This window comes from Zonotrichia leucophrys, chromosome 5, assembly GCF_028769735.1.
Source record: "Zonotrichia leucophrys gambelii isolate GWCS_2022_RI chromosome 5, RI_Zleu_2.0, whole genome shotgun sequence".
Taxonomy (NCBI): Eukaryota; Metazoa; Chordata; class Aves; order Passeriformes; family Passerellidae; genus Zonotrichia; species Zonotrichia leucophrys.
Genome location: NC_088175.1, coordinates 46,194,031 through 46,209,561, shown reverse-complemented (window position 1 = coordinate 46,209,561; position 15,531 = coordinate 46,194,031). Strand labels below are relative to the sequence as shown.

The 15,531-nt window shown below is 43.0% G+C and overlaps 1 protein-coding gene across 10 annotated transcripts in view; it reads left to right on the top strand.

The window, feature by feature from the left end:
• Nucleotides 1-15,531, top strand: part of DENND2B (DENN domain containing 2B) — a 153,088-nt gene that overhangs the window by 80,583 nt on the left and 56,974 nt on the right. For all 10 annotated transcript variants that reach the window (XM_064715055.1, XM_064715059.1, XM_064715054.1 and 7 more), the window contains one exon: nucleotides 11,460-12,674. In XM_064715055.1, coding sequence (XP_064571125.1) covers nucleotides 11,460-12,674 — 1,215 coding nt within the window. The remainder of the gene's footprint in view (nucleotides 1-11,459; nucleotides 12,675-15,531) is intronic.

Here is a 15,531-nt window from a genome sequence, read left to right as displayed (position 1 = left end):
AGCAGGGGAAAAATTCTCCTGTCTCCAGTGGGAGCAATCCCATTCTGGAGCAGGGGAAAAATGTTCCTGTCTCCAGTGGGAGCAGTCCCATTCCGGAGCAGGGAGAAAATGCTCCTGTCTGCATTCGGAGCAGCCCCATTCTGGAGCAGGTAAAAAATTCTCCTGTCTCCAGTGGGAGGAATCCCATTCTGGAACAGGTAAAAAATATTCCTGTCTGCATTGGGAGCAACCCCATTCTGGAGCAGGGGAAAAATGTTTCTGTCTCCAGTGGGAGCAACCATATTCTGGAGCAGGGAAAAAATTCTCCTGTCTCCAATGAGAGAGACACTATTCCAGAGCAAGGGAGAAGTGTAACTGTCTCCATTGGGTGTGATCCCATGCCAGAGCAAGGGGAGATCATAATGGTCTCCAGTGGGAGTGACCCCATTCCGGAGCAGGGGAAAGGTGTGAGTGTCTCCAGTGGGAGCGACCCCAGCCTGGAGCAAGGGAAGAGTGCAGTAAGTGTCTCCAGTGAGAGTGATCCCATTGTGGAGCATGGGAAAAGTGTGACTATCTCCAGTGGGAATGACCCCATTCTGGTGCAGGGGGAGAGTCTGAATGTCTCCAGTGGGAGAGACCCCATGCCAGAACAAGGAGAGGGTGTAATAACTGTCTCCAGTGGGGGTGATCCCATTCCAGAGCAGGGGAAGAGTGGGACTGTGTCCAGTGGGATCGACCCCATTCCAGAGCAAGGGAAGAGGGTAACAACTGTCTGCAGTGAGAGTGACCCCACTCCAGAGCAGGAGAAGGCTGTGAAGAGTCCTCTCCAGGAGGAAGAAGGAGCAGCAGAAGCGCTGTGCGATGTGCCGACCCCAGCCCCGGTTCCCCGTAGCTCTGTGCTGCTGCGGCAAAAGAGGTAGAGAAAATCGGGAGTAAAGTTCAGCTCAGGAAGTAAAGGGAGGGAGGGGGGTGGGGGAAAGGTGTTTTTAAGATTTGGGTATATTTCTCATGATGATACTCAGATTTGATTGATAATTGATAATTTTTTTTCCCCAAGTAGTGTGATGGTAATTGGTAAGAAATATCTTCCTGTCCTTATCTCAGCCCATGAGCTTTTGTTGCATTTTCTGTCCAGCTCTGGAGAGCGAGTGACAGAGCAGCTTTGGTGGGCACCTGGCATCCAGCCACATTTATGAACACTGGCAAGTGTACCAAGGGTCATGTTTGTCATCACAGCTGGAATGTATTTTGCATTCCATAAGGTCAGAGTGACTGAAAAAAATGATAAGAGAGGCCAAGGGTATAAACTTTGAAATCTTTCCTCCTTCAGATACAGGATGCAACCTCTGCAGATGAGATGTGTTGTATACTCAATTAATAGGCTTCCTTCTCTCTTCCTTGCTTTGGCACCTCTATGAGTCATCCTTCACTTATCAGCTGCTCCCTTGCCTTTTTGTTTCTCCAGGTGCCAAAAAAAAAAATAATACTGCATCTGCTTTCTTTCTTTCAGTTATTTATATAAGAGAGAGACACTGTGTATGTGTGAGAGATATTACTACTGCTCCTGACCAAAGTCTGTTATGAGTGCTGGGTTACATAGAAAATATAAAAAAAAAGAGTAACTTTTGGTAGGAAAACTGTTTTTCCTATCCTCAAAGGTTGCAATTAATGTCTGTGTATGTGTGAGTGACAGATGAGTTTAGAGGTGCAATTGTATAACTCAGTGACTGGAAAGTTCACAGAGGATGGTAATAGCATTTATTATGTTGGAAAAATAGTCCAAGTCTGAGACACAGACATCTTTGGTAATTGAAGCAAGTGGAAATCCACTCTTCTAAGGGACAAAAGTGAGAGGGCAAAACTTAGAAAATGAAGTTAAAGATGAAGAACAAGGGCGCATTTCCCAGCTGTGTTACTCTTTGTACAAAAAGTGTCCTTCGGGGAGCAGATAAGTTTTCCTGCCGTGGAGTGTGCTGGTTTTATGCCAGTGCTTCAGCCTTTTGCTTGCAGAGGAAGGTTGCAACAAGCTGAACTGAGTTGTTAGAGGTGTCCTGCTGACAGGATGGCGCTCACCTGCTGATAAGAGATGAGTCAGCCCCTCAGAGGCCTGAGCACTCTCTGGGCAGAGCTTGGGGTCAGAATCAGCTCTTGTTCCCTCTGCCTCAGATGGTCCATATGGCTTGTGACCTCCCTGCCCAGTGCATGAGCTCCAAGTGCACAGTGCAGTGAGACAGGCTGGGGCTGACAGGCTGTGTTTAGACAGGTTGATGCTGAGATTCTTCTGCATTCCCAGAGATAGTGCAGGACATTCTAGTCTGATGGTATTTTAAATTTTATTTTGTTTTGCTTTGCTTGTTATTTCCTCTGCAGTTCAGTAACTCCAGAAGCAACACAGATATTCTCAGATCTTTTCAATCCCTTTAGTATTGTCCTCTGTGACATATTTTATTTTCTCCAGATATCTCAGGCTTCAGACTTGATGGACTGTGATACTGGTAGTTGAAATGATGACATGAATTAAGAATCCTGTTTCATAGCAGACAGAGGGACAATGGCCTTTGGTTTTATAATCTGCTCTTCTGGGATGCTTTCTCACTGTGTCAAATAATCTAATTTGAAAAACTGAACAAAAGAAACCTCTACAGAAAAATCTCACTGGACACTGGCAGCACATTGGGGACCACAGCTAAGCTGGTGAAACTGGAAGGAAAATGTGGATACTGGTAGGAAAGGCAAATAAAATATTTTATATTTATTCTGAAACAAACTCCTCTGAGTAGATGAGATTAAGAAAGTTTGTAGAATATGAGAGTTCTGAATGCTTACTATTTTTCTGTCCCTGTTGGATAGTTATACTTGAGTCTATTTGATGAGGTTTTGCATGACCTAGAAGCTGATTTATATGTGAGGCAGGGAAAACAGATTTGTCTCTATTCTGGATTAGTGAGTAGCTAGGATTTAGGACTTTCTGAGTTCCTGTTCAGATATTTTCTCTGTGGATACAGAGTATTTCAGAAAAGTATAGAGTGACCTTGTGAGGTTTTCTGACTTGTCAGGGCAGAAGAGGGATGAGCCTATTTCCCAACAATTTCCAAACTCAAATTTCAGATTTGGAGGTTGCCAAACCCAGAATGCCCTCAGATATCTTGAAAATTGAGTGTCATAATTAATAAAAATAATTTTTTATGCTTCCCAAATTGCATTTGCATGAGCACAGAAAACTTGGAAAGCTTTGTCAGAATTAGTTCCACAGAATTTGTTGCTTTGATATTGCAGGACAAATGAGCAAGCCTGTTGAAAAATCACCTGTGCTTTGAAAAAGCAAAGTTGAGAGCCTCTATGTGCACTGGGATTTTTAACAGTCAGCATGTTCAGACATGCTGCTAAAGAACAAGTTTCAAGGAAAGGCAGTTCTTAAATAGAACAAATGAAAGTTTGTGCTTTCTGCCTGGTTTAAGAAAATAATGCCATCTCTTGCTGCATTGCCACTCCCTCTACTGCAAAACTCCCAAGATCTAAAGATATCAGGTAAGACTAAAACATACTGAGCCAATTCCAGAACAATAACTATAGTGGAGCTGTGACAATGGAAATATGTCTTGCATAAATTATTATTCAGAACATGTTATTGGAAAAGAGTAACTCACAGCGAGTCTTCCCTTTTTCAACTTTGAATCACATTTTTTGAGGAGAATGTGAGAGATGTCCCATGAAATCAGTGCAGTTTACTTTGGTGGAAAAGAGAGAATGGCTTACTCTGATTCTTCTGTTCTTGCTTTTTGATTTTACCACAGTGAGCTTCTGATGCTTGTGATGGAAAGTACACCCCAGGCTTGTTGGTATTCTTTGCCTTGGGCAGTTATTTATGTCTGAACAGAGGAGGTGAAAAAGGCTTAAGGGGGGAATTGTTTGAAGACCATCCTGCCCTTGCCTTGTAACAGGACACAAGACAGCCATAAATCTGGAGTGGCAGGGAGTCTAACCCTCTGAGTAGAGATAATTTCACAATTTCCTGTTATCTTCTTCCCCCTCACTTGGCAAAGACACCTAGTGCATGCTGATTGATGGCATTTTATTTTACAGTCATTCCTCATGGTCAGATTAGTCTTGCTGTCTTGGCTTTATGGATCCAGGCTAATTCAAGTATTTAGAATCTGACTCATCAACTTTGATTTCTTTGCCCTTATTTTGTACAGTGGTAGAGCATAGTTGCCACTTCATGTAATTTACTTTGGCAGAATGACTCCTGCATTTCCCTGATGTAAATCAGCTCTTTTCGCTTCTGAGCCATAAAAGCACAGTTGAGCTGCAGTCAGGTGTGACTGTGCGTGCTTTTCTTCATGAACCAGCTGCAAAGGCCCAGAGCTCTGGGGTGGGGGGATGTTAAACACAGGAATTCACCACAGCGCCCCTGCAAATCCACCCCACAATTGTTATCATTGACTCTTGGGGGCGCAGACATTGGGGCTTTTAAAAACCACACAGAGAGCTTGATCTGTTTTTTTTCTCTGTTTCACAGTCCTATCATTCTGTAGCTAGTTCTGATATGGTTTCAGTTTTTATTCAAATGGAAAGTATCAAAACTCCTTGGGGAAAAAAATTCAGAAGTACAAATAGGAAAATAATTGGTGTTTCTATTTTTATTGTATCTTTAAACATTTTGTCATTTGTTGTCCACTTTGATTTTACTGCACATTCTCTCCAAGTGCTGGGACTTTTCCATCCCAGCACAAGTTCATGAGAGTGAGCCTGTTTCAAACAATGTTATAATGCAGACTCACTGCTCAGTTTACAAAGCACAAGTTTTTGTCTTGTTTTTGTCACAATCCCAAAGTCAGCAATAACAGGGGGATGTTATCTGGAATGTAGATTTTTGGGGATTTTTAGCCAGACTCCTGGTGAGAGCTCAAAGATTATAAAGGGTCTGGTGCAAGAGGGATTGTTCTGCTACTGTGTACCTCACTTTTAGAGGCAAGATATGACAAGTTGCACCACTTGTTCCAGCACCGAGTCAGCTCAAAAATCACCTTACTGTGTGCCCAGCACTTGAGTGTGAAAAGTTCACCTCCTCTATTCACCATAAACTCTTATTTAGATTTAAGATAATTAAATACAGTCTGTAATTATCTACTTGAGTTATGTAGAAAATGAAAATGCTGTGTGCTGTGAGAGTGCAGAAGATATTATAATAGAAGGGTTTACTGCCAAATGTGAGTGGATTTAAATTCAGTAGTGCAGGAGGTCCCTTTGGTCTTAATGTTCCCATAATCCCTAGTTACAAGAAGTAACAATAGCAGGTTTTAAAGTCCTTTCCTGCTCCTGGAACAATTAATACACTCTAAAACTCAATTTATTTTCTTTGGTGCCATATACAAGGCAGCAGTCCAAGCCTAGATGATCATTTATACTTGGAAAGAAAAAGTCAGAACTCAAAGGATAATCAATACATGGGATTCTCATGGGCCACCTCAACTAAGCAGCAAAGCTTAGATTCTTAGATTTCAGATCACCTGTTTTGGTGATGGTTGTACATTTTACCCTCATATTAACCCAGTTAGAGCAGCCTGACTCCCTGCATTTGTCCCCTGCTGAGTCTTTGCAGCAGTCACTGTCACTGCCTCTGCCTGTCTGTCCCCTCTGGTGAGGAAAGGGCACATTGTCACAAGGAGATAACGCTGAATCCACGCTGCTCTGTGAAATGACTCGTTCTGTAACTCCCCAAAGTGCAACCCCACCACTGACTGCTGCTGTTGAACAGCTAAGAGTGGACTTCTCTCAGTCCTTTAGAGGAAAGCACAGAGGAAATTTATTACTAGTTCTTGTAATAGAGAGAAGAAGAGGAAATTTTTGGAGAAGTTCCCTCATTGTTGCTTCTATCAAAGTCTTTATGTTTTTTTGGTCTCTCTCTATGTTTTTTTAAATTACTCTGCCTTTTTACACCTGAAGAGGCCTGGGAAATTGCTGTACTGCAGTGGTGTGTTCAGTTTCTGTTTGTGCAAAAGTATTGATTTGTACTGGGAGCTTTCCCAAGAATGTCTGACAAAGGCAGAAGAGTTTATGTGCTCTGTTTGTTTGCTCTGTGATTTTCTGGCAGCACTGCCCTTGCTGGGGTGTGAAACTGTACTGGTTTCAAGGAGCTGTGGTTACTGAACCTCTGCAAAGGGCTTGTTCTGTGCAGGTCACAAAAGCAAGGGGACAAAACCACCGGTTCTAATTTGGGCTTCTGTTGGTCTCTACATGTTTTCTCTCCTCTGCCTGCTTTGTCAAATCAAGTGGAAGTTTGATGTAAATGAGTATCATCGTGAGCCCTTACATCTCTCAGCAGCAGCACACCAAAATGTGCATGGTATAGTGAATGATTCCAACTAGCAGGTAGCAGGGTGTGCTTCTCTCACTTTGCCTGGCTCTGGGAAGGATGGATTCCAGGATCTGCACTCAGAGGGGCTGGCACTTGGTAGCTGAATATTCCTTAGCATTCTCTCTTACAAAATTTCCAGAAAATTATAAAGTTACATCCTCATTTACCTATCAGGGCAGCTTTAGTGGATGTATTAAACATGAGTTTTGCTGCCCTTGCAAAGAGAAATTTATGTTGCTTTTGTTTCAGATCTCCTTAAATATTGGCTAGAGCAACAAGAAGTCTAGTGCTGGCCAAATCTACTCATTCCCAAACTCACAATCCTATGGTCACAGCTGATTCTGATGTTACTGCTACCCTCAAACAGGTTAGGTTGTCCTGATGAAATGTCACAATGCCCTGAGAAGAACCAGGAATGAGAAAAAAACCCCCTAAATAAAATATTTAGAAAGCAATATTTTTTTCTAATAAAAGTGGGGAGAAAGTCCTGAGGAATAAAGTCACTCCTGGGGTTCTTTGCACCCAATATCAGTGTCACTGGGAAATTATGGGACTTCATCAACAGGAGCCTGGAAAACCCTTTTTGTCATCATGTTCCTTGTTCTTCTTTCTGTAAATGGGCTCCCATGCATGAGCATGTTGGAGTGAGAAATTCCCTGGATCAGAGAGGCAAAATCTCTCCTACTATTCTGTACATGTCAGTTTAAGAAGAGCAAATGGGATTTACAAACCTTAAGAATTGCTGAGTGGTTTCTTCCAGCTTGCCTTTCCTCAGAACAGAATGATCTGTGGGATCACTCCTGACCCTTGAGGAAAGCTAAAACAGTGCTGCAGAGTCTGAGCTGCTTAGCTCAGAGGTCAAAACAGGGCAGTGAGAGCTGGGAGTCCTGTAACTCTTTCAAGGCAAGTCAATTAAGCACCCTTCAGTCACTGTTAAAGCCTGAAATGCAACCTAAGATTTTTCTTAGTGTGTATATAAAGTGTATATATTGGATAAAGTGTATGCTGGATCTTGGATGCAAATGCCTCAATAAATGCACATTCTGATTATCCCCCCAAGACACAAACCCAGCTCTAGAGCCACCCTTCTGGCTGCCTCCCATTATTAAAAGTTACTCGTGAAGTTGTGGGAGTTTTCTGCACCCACTGCTCCTCTTTCCTGGAGTTGATATTTGGCATTGGAAGCAGGAAGAGGCTGTGTCTCTGATCAACTGGATCAAAAGGCCAAGCCCCCCTCCCCTCAGTTTTAAATACTAATTTTGTATTGCTCACTTTTAGAGTGGTTTCCAGGAATTAAAATTTTCCTCTTCTACAAACAGACAAATGTTAGCACTGCATTTTACAGGAAGAAGATTGGTATCTTCCAAAAATTAAAGACTTTTTGACTTTTGGGTCAGATAGAGGGTGAGAACTCAGGCACTTTTGGCACCAAGAATGAGCCCTTTTCCATCCCCACAGATTTTTAGTACAAGTTAGCCTTGCTAAAAGGCGGGAACTCAGTTTTTCTATCTTTTGCCTTGTGATGAGTAGGTTGCAAATTATCTTAAAGGAAGTCTGTCTGTTCTCTTCTTGATGCAGCTCCACTGTTATCCACGTGTGGTCACTGGACCTGGTGAAAGGAGATGCCTTTACTAGAGACAACAATAGAATATATGAATATTTGAGAGCTGCCCTCAAGAATTACAGTTGTTGTAAATTACAAGCTTTTTCTGTTTGGGTGAGAAAAAGAGAAACTGAAGAGACTGAATCAGAATGTGAAGATCAGTTGTATCTACAGTTCAAAATCCTCCAGAGGATGACTGATATTATCAGTTTCCACTTACTGTGGGTAACTGCTGATTTCTCAAGGAACAAATCACAACAGCAAAGCTGAGCATGATCTAGAGAGCTGGAAAGCACCTCTTGGAATTCTCTCTTCTCTCCCTGGTGAGCAGCAAAGAGTCCCAGCAGAAAGCTGCTTCCAGGATCTGCCACCTGTTCAGAGGACATTGTGGGCTGCTTGGCACACCTGACTTGCCAGGGGTTTGGGCACTGCACACCTAGAGCTGTGTGTTGGAAGAATGCCCTTAGGGAATCAGAGCCACTTATAACAGTGTCTTTTGTGAAATGCGGATATCCTCAAAGAAATAACCCTTGCCTAGAATGAAGGTCAAAGGAACTTGTTAAGAAAGCTAAACTTGATTCCATCATCTCTATTTATAGATGATATTTGGAAAGTGTATGTAATGATATGCATTGTAGAGTGCTGCACCATATCATTCTGTGTGTACAAAACTTCAATTAAAAGCATTTTACTCTACAATCTTTTTGTGGAAGATTGCAAGTTTCCTAATTATTCATCTGCCCAGTAATACTGGTTATAAAGTCTGTGGACCTGTTGTGCCTTCAAGAGAACACTCTTGTAGTGGAAGTAAGTTTCTTGGGGAAGAACCATTTTATTATCCACTGATCAGCCTTTGGACTTGTTTTTTTCTTTCATTCTGTTACTTTCCAGCATCCTTTAGAGAATTCATTCTGAAACCTTTGGGACAAAGCTCTGTTTCTCTCTGTTGTTGAGTAAGTCCTATAGATTCTCTCTGAATTGCACAAATTTAGGGTGTAATACAGTGTAAAACCGGAATCTATTTCTTAACTGGGGTAACCCAAGTCTTTGAGGGCAAACTCCTGCAGAAGCCCTGGGGCTCTGCAGCCCCACTCTAGCACAGTGGAAGTGATTGGGAGTTTTATAACTGAATTTGGGGGTTTCAAGATGAAGCCTTAATTGCAATTACCTTACTGGGAGCATGGGGTTTAAAAGAATGGCTCATACCTCTTAAGAGGAAATGTTTTACAACTTCTTCAGGTTATGCAAAGCATAATTTCCCCCTTTTCCTCTTTCCCTGATGAATCACCAAACATTTTCCTGACAGAGGAAAGAGCTGAAAAGATATTTCTTAGATTGTAAGGAGATGAAGGACTATGCCTATGGTATTTTCAGTGCTGTGTGTCAAAGGCAGAGAGAGGTGTCTGATTATCTGATTGTCAGCGTGTTCTTCACCTCTGCTGTTCAATTTTATTGACCTTATCCTTGTCATTTTATAATTTATTCTTGCTATTGCCAGCACAGAGTCTAATAAGCAAGTTGTAACATGCTAAACCATTCCACAGGGCCTCTTCTGTCCCTATCCTGTAGCTGAATCCTGACAGTGGATTTAGCCAACATGCAGCTTCTGAGGCTGTGATGAAGGCTGTAGTCTTTTGACATGAAATACTGGAAAATACATATCACTGGGTAATGCCTGTTTCCTTGAGAGAAATGTCAGTGCAGCTCTGGGATGGGTCTGCATGACATGACAGAATTAGGAGAACATAATCTCAAATCTACGTTAAGGCAGTGTTATGAATAATATAAAAAATTGGCTTTTTGGTATCAACCTGAAGAAACTGAGATGAGACAGGCTGAAAGAATGAAGGATCAGGGTGCCCCACTAAGCCTGAGGAGGCTGATTTAGCTTTCATCTTCAGGCACTCTAAGGATATGTTGGCCAAGGTAATTCCAGGTAATCCACTACAAACTGAGCAGCAGCAGCCAGCCAAAACCACTCATCATCTGTCACCTGCTTTTGATCTTCTCAGATCTCTTAAGACACCTGTCTGCAGCTGTACACAATGGCAGGAAATTCAACTTGTAGGATGCAAAGAGCATATTCTGGGATGCATCCTTTCTTGTCCTGCTTTAGGCAGTTGTTGTAGGAGTGTTTGCCATTATCTTTGACATGAGATCTCTTCTCCTACAGGCATCATTATCTTTCAAAACAGTAACGAAATAAAAGTCACCAAGCAGTGTAACTTTGGTGACAAACAGACTTGCTTGTTCTCAGGCCTCTGACAACAGAGAACAGTTCCCTTTTGTGATAATTTGATTATTTTATTTTTCTCACCGTTTTTGTGTGTTATCTTGAGCTTTGATTGTGAAGTATCTGCTGTAGGAAACTGGGATGAAATCTGATAATTGGTTTGGGGCTGCATTTGAAAGAAAAGAAAATATTTCCTGTGTCAAAGTAAATTTTTCAGAAACCACCCCAGTGCCCTAGATTTTTTGGATTAATGCACAGAAATTGGAACTTCTGCTGTAGGTATTGGCTGGCTGTTGGGAAGAAAACAATATAGCAGCAGAGATCTTCTGAATCTCTTCTCCCTTTGCTATAGTGCAGACGTTTGCTCCTCTGATTTCTTTTGGGCAAGCAGTTCTTTCATTTGGATCTTGCCTGAGTACAGGACAGTTGATAAAAAACAGCTTGTCCACAGTCTTTGCACAAATAAACTTAATAGCATATGCAAGGCATTACTTATGGTCCTTCCTCTTTTTCCTGTACTGTCTGAAACAGAAAGGAGTTGACATTCAAGGAGTTGTGATTACTTCTCCTATGATTTGTATGTATGGATTTTGGCAGGGTGGCAAACCCCCTTTTTTGACACAGTTTTGGCTTAATTTCCTTACTGCTGGCTCATCACTGATGAGCCAAATGATTAATGTGTTATTTAATGTCCTTGTGTCTTTTTGTTCTTAAAAGTCCTTGCAACAATGTACAAACCCCCAGTAACAATAGCTGGTTTTGCAAACCACGGCTAGAATTTGTTCCAAGGGTTTTTTCCAGGGTAACACTGAGATCTTTCTATGTAGTTTATATTCTTCAACACATACTGTGAGCAGATTAATGTGTTTTTTCAGTGTGTAATATTCTTTTGATAAGAAATTACTTCTGTTTGATAAGGGGAATTTAATCTGTTGGCCACAGCACCAGATCAAAGATGAACCAGGTCTACTTATCTGCACGTGGTAGATGCTTTCAAGGCAGAGGTTTGCTATGAGAATTTCAGCTGGCTTTGAGTTCAGGAAACTTGGAAAAGCAGGGAGTCAAACAGAGGTGAGAAAACTTGTTTTGGAGGTGCCAAGTGTCCTGCTCATGGCCAGTTAAAGGCTGCCACCTCCCACCCCTGACTCTGTGGCTGAATGGTCACTGGTGTCTCAATGACATTTTTTGGGGGGGCTTTGCAGTGTGGAGACCTGCAGCCAGAAGAAAGTTGGCAAATAACTCCAGTTTCCCCAAGGCCTTGATTTTTTCTTTCTCTCTGTTTCCAGGTGCCAGTCAGCCAGTCCGCCGCCCCTGCTGTCCCCTCAAAGGAGCCCAGCCTACCCCCTCAGTGACAGCGAGGACTCCTCCCGCTCTGCTGGGCTCTCCAGAGTCTCCAGCTCCAGGCTGTGCCTCAAGGACTGGAACAGCCGCACGTCTGCGCTGCGCAGCGCCTCCACCAGCCCCTCGGACACCGACTTGCCGAGCCGCCCCCTCAAAGCCATCAGCGTGGGTGCTCTGGATAAAAGGCTCTCCGTGTTCAAGGCTGACCCAAAGGAGAGTCCAACTGAGGGCCAAGATGGGGAAGCAGTAGGGAGCCATCCGCTCACCCGGAGCACTCTGTCCTTGAGCACTGCCACCAAACTGAGGACCCTCTCTACCAGCAGGGTGTGCGTGCGCTCGCAGACGCTGGACATCAGGCAGAAGATCACAGAATGGGAGTGCCGCCGGGAGCTGTCCCCCAGGGCCAGCGTGTGCATGGACAAGAGGGATGCTGGGGAGAGGTCGGGCAGTGAGAGCTGCCCCAGCGTGCTGACCTCTCCCTGCAGCGACAAGACATTTGATTTCAAAGGGTTCAGAAGAATGAGCCGAACATTTTCCGAATGCTCTTACCCAGAAACAGAGGAGGAGGAACTGCTGGACAGGGATTCCTGCCATCGGTTTGAAAAGAGACTGGGCAGGAGTGAACCTCCTTCTGCCACTTTCCTTAAGAGCCATGTGAGGAAAGAGTCCTCTGCTGTGCTCAATAGAATCCAGAAGATCGAGCAGGCACTGAAGGAGCAGTCGGGCAGAGGCCTCCCCCAGTTACCGAGTAGCTGCTACAGTGTTGATAAAGGGAGGAAAAAGTCTGTGACTCTGGCTGCTGTGGAGGGACTGAGCGAAACCCCGAGCGATAGCAAAGGCGGGGGTGTTACTTTGGGGAGTGAACCAGAAAGCCCTCCTGAGGCTGAGAAAAGCAGTAAAACAAAACAGGGCGTTGCTGCGAGCTCAGCAGGCCCCAGAGCGCTCCTGGACAGCGCGCCCAACAGCGCCGTGAATCCCGTCCCCAAGCCCAAACGCACCTTTGAGTACGAGGCTGACAAGTCCCACAAGAGCAAACCAAGCAATGGCCTACCTCCATCTCCCACAGCTGCTGCTCCTCCTCCCCTCCCGTCCACGCCCGCGCCCCCCGTCACCAGAAGGCAGAAGAAGGAGTCACGCTTTCACCGAAAGTCCCAGAACAGGTAAAAGCCAAGGAAATGTGTTGTATTTGCAAGGAATACCTCGACAAAGGCAGGAATGATGTATCTGACTCCATGCTCTCAGAGGGCTAATTTATTACTTTATAATACTATATTATATTCAAGAATACTATACTAAACTAACTAAAGAACGCAGAAAGGATACTTACTGAATGCCAAAAAGATAGCAATGAAAACTCATAACTCTTTCCAGAGTCTTGACACAGCTTGGCCCTGATTGCCAATGAGTCAAAATAACTCACACCAGAATCCAATGAAACAATCACCTGTGAGTAAACAATCTCCAAACACATTCCACATAAACAAAACAGAGGAGAAGCAAGTCAGATAAGAATTGTTTTCTTTTTTCTCTGAGGGTTCTCAGCTTCCCAGGAGAAAAATCCTGGGCAAAGAGATTTTTTCAGATAACGTGAATGCCACAGAAACGTGCTCGGTTCTCCAAATGGATAAATAAGTGGGCTATATTTTTGCAGTAGCAATATTCTAAATTCTAATATTCTCCCTCTAATGCAGTGCTTTTGATGTAAGAATGTCTAGGGATTGCATGCAAGACAAGTGGTTTTTTCTGTGCTGGTCTGCACTGATGGAATGCACTGGTACAATACCTTTGAATGCCTTCACTTTTGGAGTTCTAAAATCTGCATACCTCGATCCCCCAAAAAGCTCTAGGTTAGGTGTGCTAAAGGTTATCTACTTAATTCTGGCACAAATGCCCTTATTTGTGGTTTTTAATGGACCATAATTTCATTATTGTCTGGTATGAGACTGTAGCTGCTCCCTCAGCTTTTTTTTCCTGTAAAATGTACCTGCCAAGGTTTTCTATTTCCAAAGTTCATTACTATAGCAGTTGTGTCATTTTTTATGCAATGTAGGTGATTTTATTTAATTCAGTCCTTAGGAATATTATCCTAAATTATTATCAACAACTATAGAGAATTAATGCTGAGAGAGCTGTTTTATCACAGAAAGTCCTCTATGTCTTCCTGAGTTAATGATGGGGAGAGTGTATGGCTACATTCCCCCAGCAATTTGTGGAGCTTGGCTTGTTTTAATCACGTGATTCCTCTTGAGCTTTAGACATGGTAAAACTCATTCTGCTCATTTGCTTTGAAAATTGTAGGCGCAGTTGTTGCTGAGCATTCAAATTGCAGCATTTTTAATGAGTTCACCTGCCTGTGCATGATCCACATTTTTTTAGCACAACCTAGTTCAAGAAGAGAAGAGGAGCCTTCAGGTTCTGTCCTTTTCTCTCAGGAGACACCTGCTCCTGAGAGATCAAACAGCTCTGCTGAGGCAGGTTGTTTCTTCCACAAAGGCATGTGGAAAGTCAAGCTCTGATCAGCGGTGCTTATCTTTTAGTCCTGGTAATAATCTCAGAGAAAGTAAATCTAGTTGTTAAGGAACATTTGTGAAGTAAAGCTGCCTTCAGTTTCTTCAGCACAGCATTTGCAATGTGCAGAAGACGAACAAAAATTTTTAAATGCTCTGGTGTAAATGATAGCCTTTATCATCAGAAAACGGGCAAGTCATCTAAGAACCACAGTATATTATCTTAGTGAGTTTTTGAGATGAAGTTTTGAAGCTCCTTTTCAGAAGAGGTATAATTCTGCTTGCACCTCCTTTTCTGCAGATTCATTCTCCTGTCACAGCAGAGTTAGATAACAGCATAGTTCAGCCAAGGAGCTTCAGGCCTGGGTTAGGGCTAGGGAAAACAAGCCTTCTAAAAACCATTATTTATCAATTTAAGTTATAGAATATAACTTAATTAACAGGGTTGTCATGTGTATCTGATAATTCTTGCAAATCAGTTTGACATTTTACTGAGTAGGTATCCATTCATTTGTAACAGCTTTACCCACTGTACTTTAATGATTTGTCTGGACACATCTCCTGTTAACCATGATCTAAATAAGTTCAAATCAACCTCCCAAATATCTCAGGTTTGCTGGCTGACTTCAACGCTGAGTGGAAATCCTTTATAAAAATTTTAATTTTACTGTCTTTGCTACTGTTTTTCCTTCAGTTACAGAAAGGATTTACAAGATTTACAAAGCACTAAAGGCCATACAAGTCATTTAAGAATGACAGCATTTGGTTGATAGTAATTACTGAAATCTCAGTACCTAAGCTGTTCTCATTTTGAGAGCAGACATAACGCATTGTGCCTGCAGCTTGTAGCTGTGTGTTTCAGACTGAACATACACATGGTTTGCATTCCCTGCAACGTCATGAGAATGGACTGAGGGTATTTTTTTTCCAAATACTTGGGTTGAACGCACTGCTTTTATTTTTGGTGGCTAATTCAACACTCTAGTAATAGGGGGGAAGTCTCTCATGTTTGCCTGCTAGCAGAAAGCCAGGCTGGATCTGGAGAACCTGGTGCCAAGAGTAGCTTTAACATTTCAGAGTGATGTGAGCTGGGTGTTCCCCCACAGCTGGAAATCCTCTGGCACACACACAGTGCAGCAGAGGAGTGTCACAGGATAGACTTGGGACACATGGACCACACTGAGTGCTGGTCCACAAAGCCATTCCTGTCATCCTACACAGTGTCACCACATCAGAGGGGTGCCTTGAAATCTATAGGAGCTGGGTATTGAGCTACTTCCTAAAGTCTCATTTCATCCACAGCTGTGCCTTCAGTGTGTCAGCATCCTTTGTACTGTATGTAGCTGTGGAAGAGCAGGTGTCTGCATCTGATTGTCACAGATTGCTTCTGCCACAATCCTAATGTGACTAACTTGGATCTGGCTATTCTGAAGATTAGGGAAAGGAGAGAGAGCAGGCTCTGAAGCCTGTTCCCAGCTGTAAGCCTGTTCCAGCAGGCAAACAGGAAATG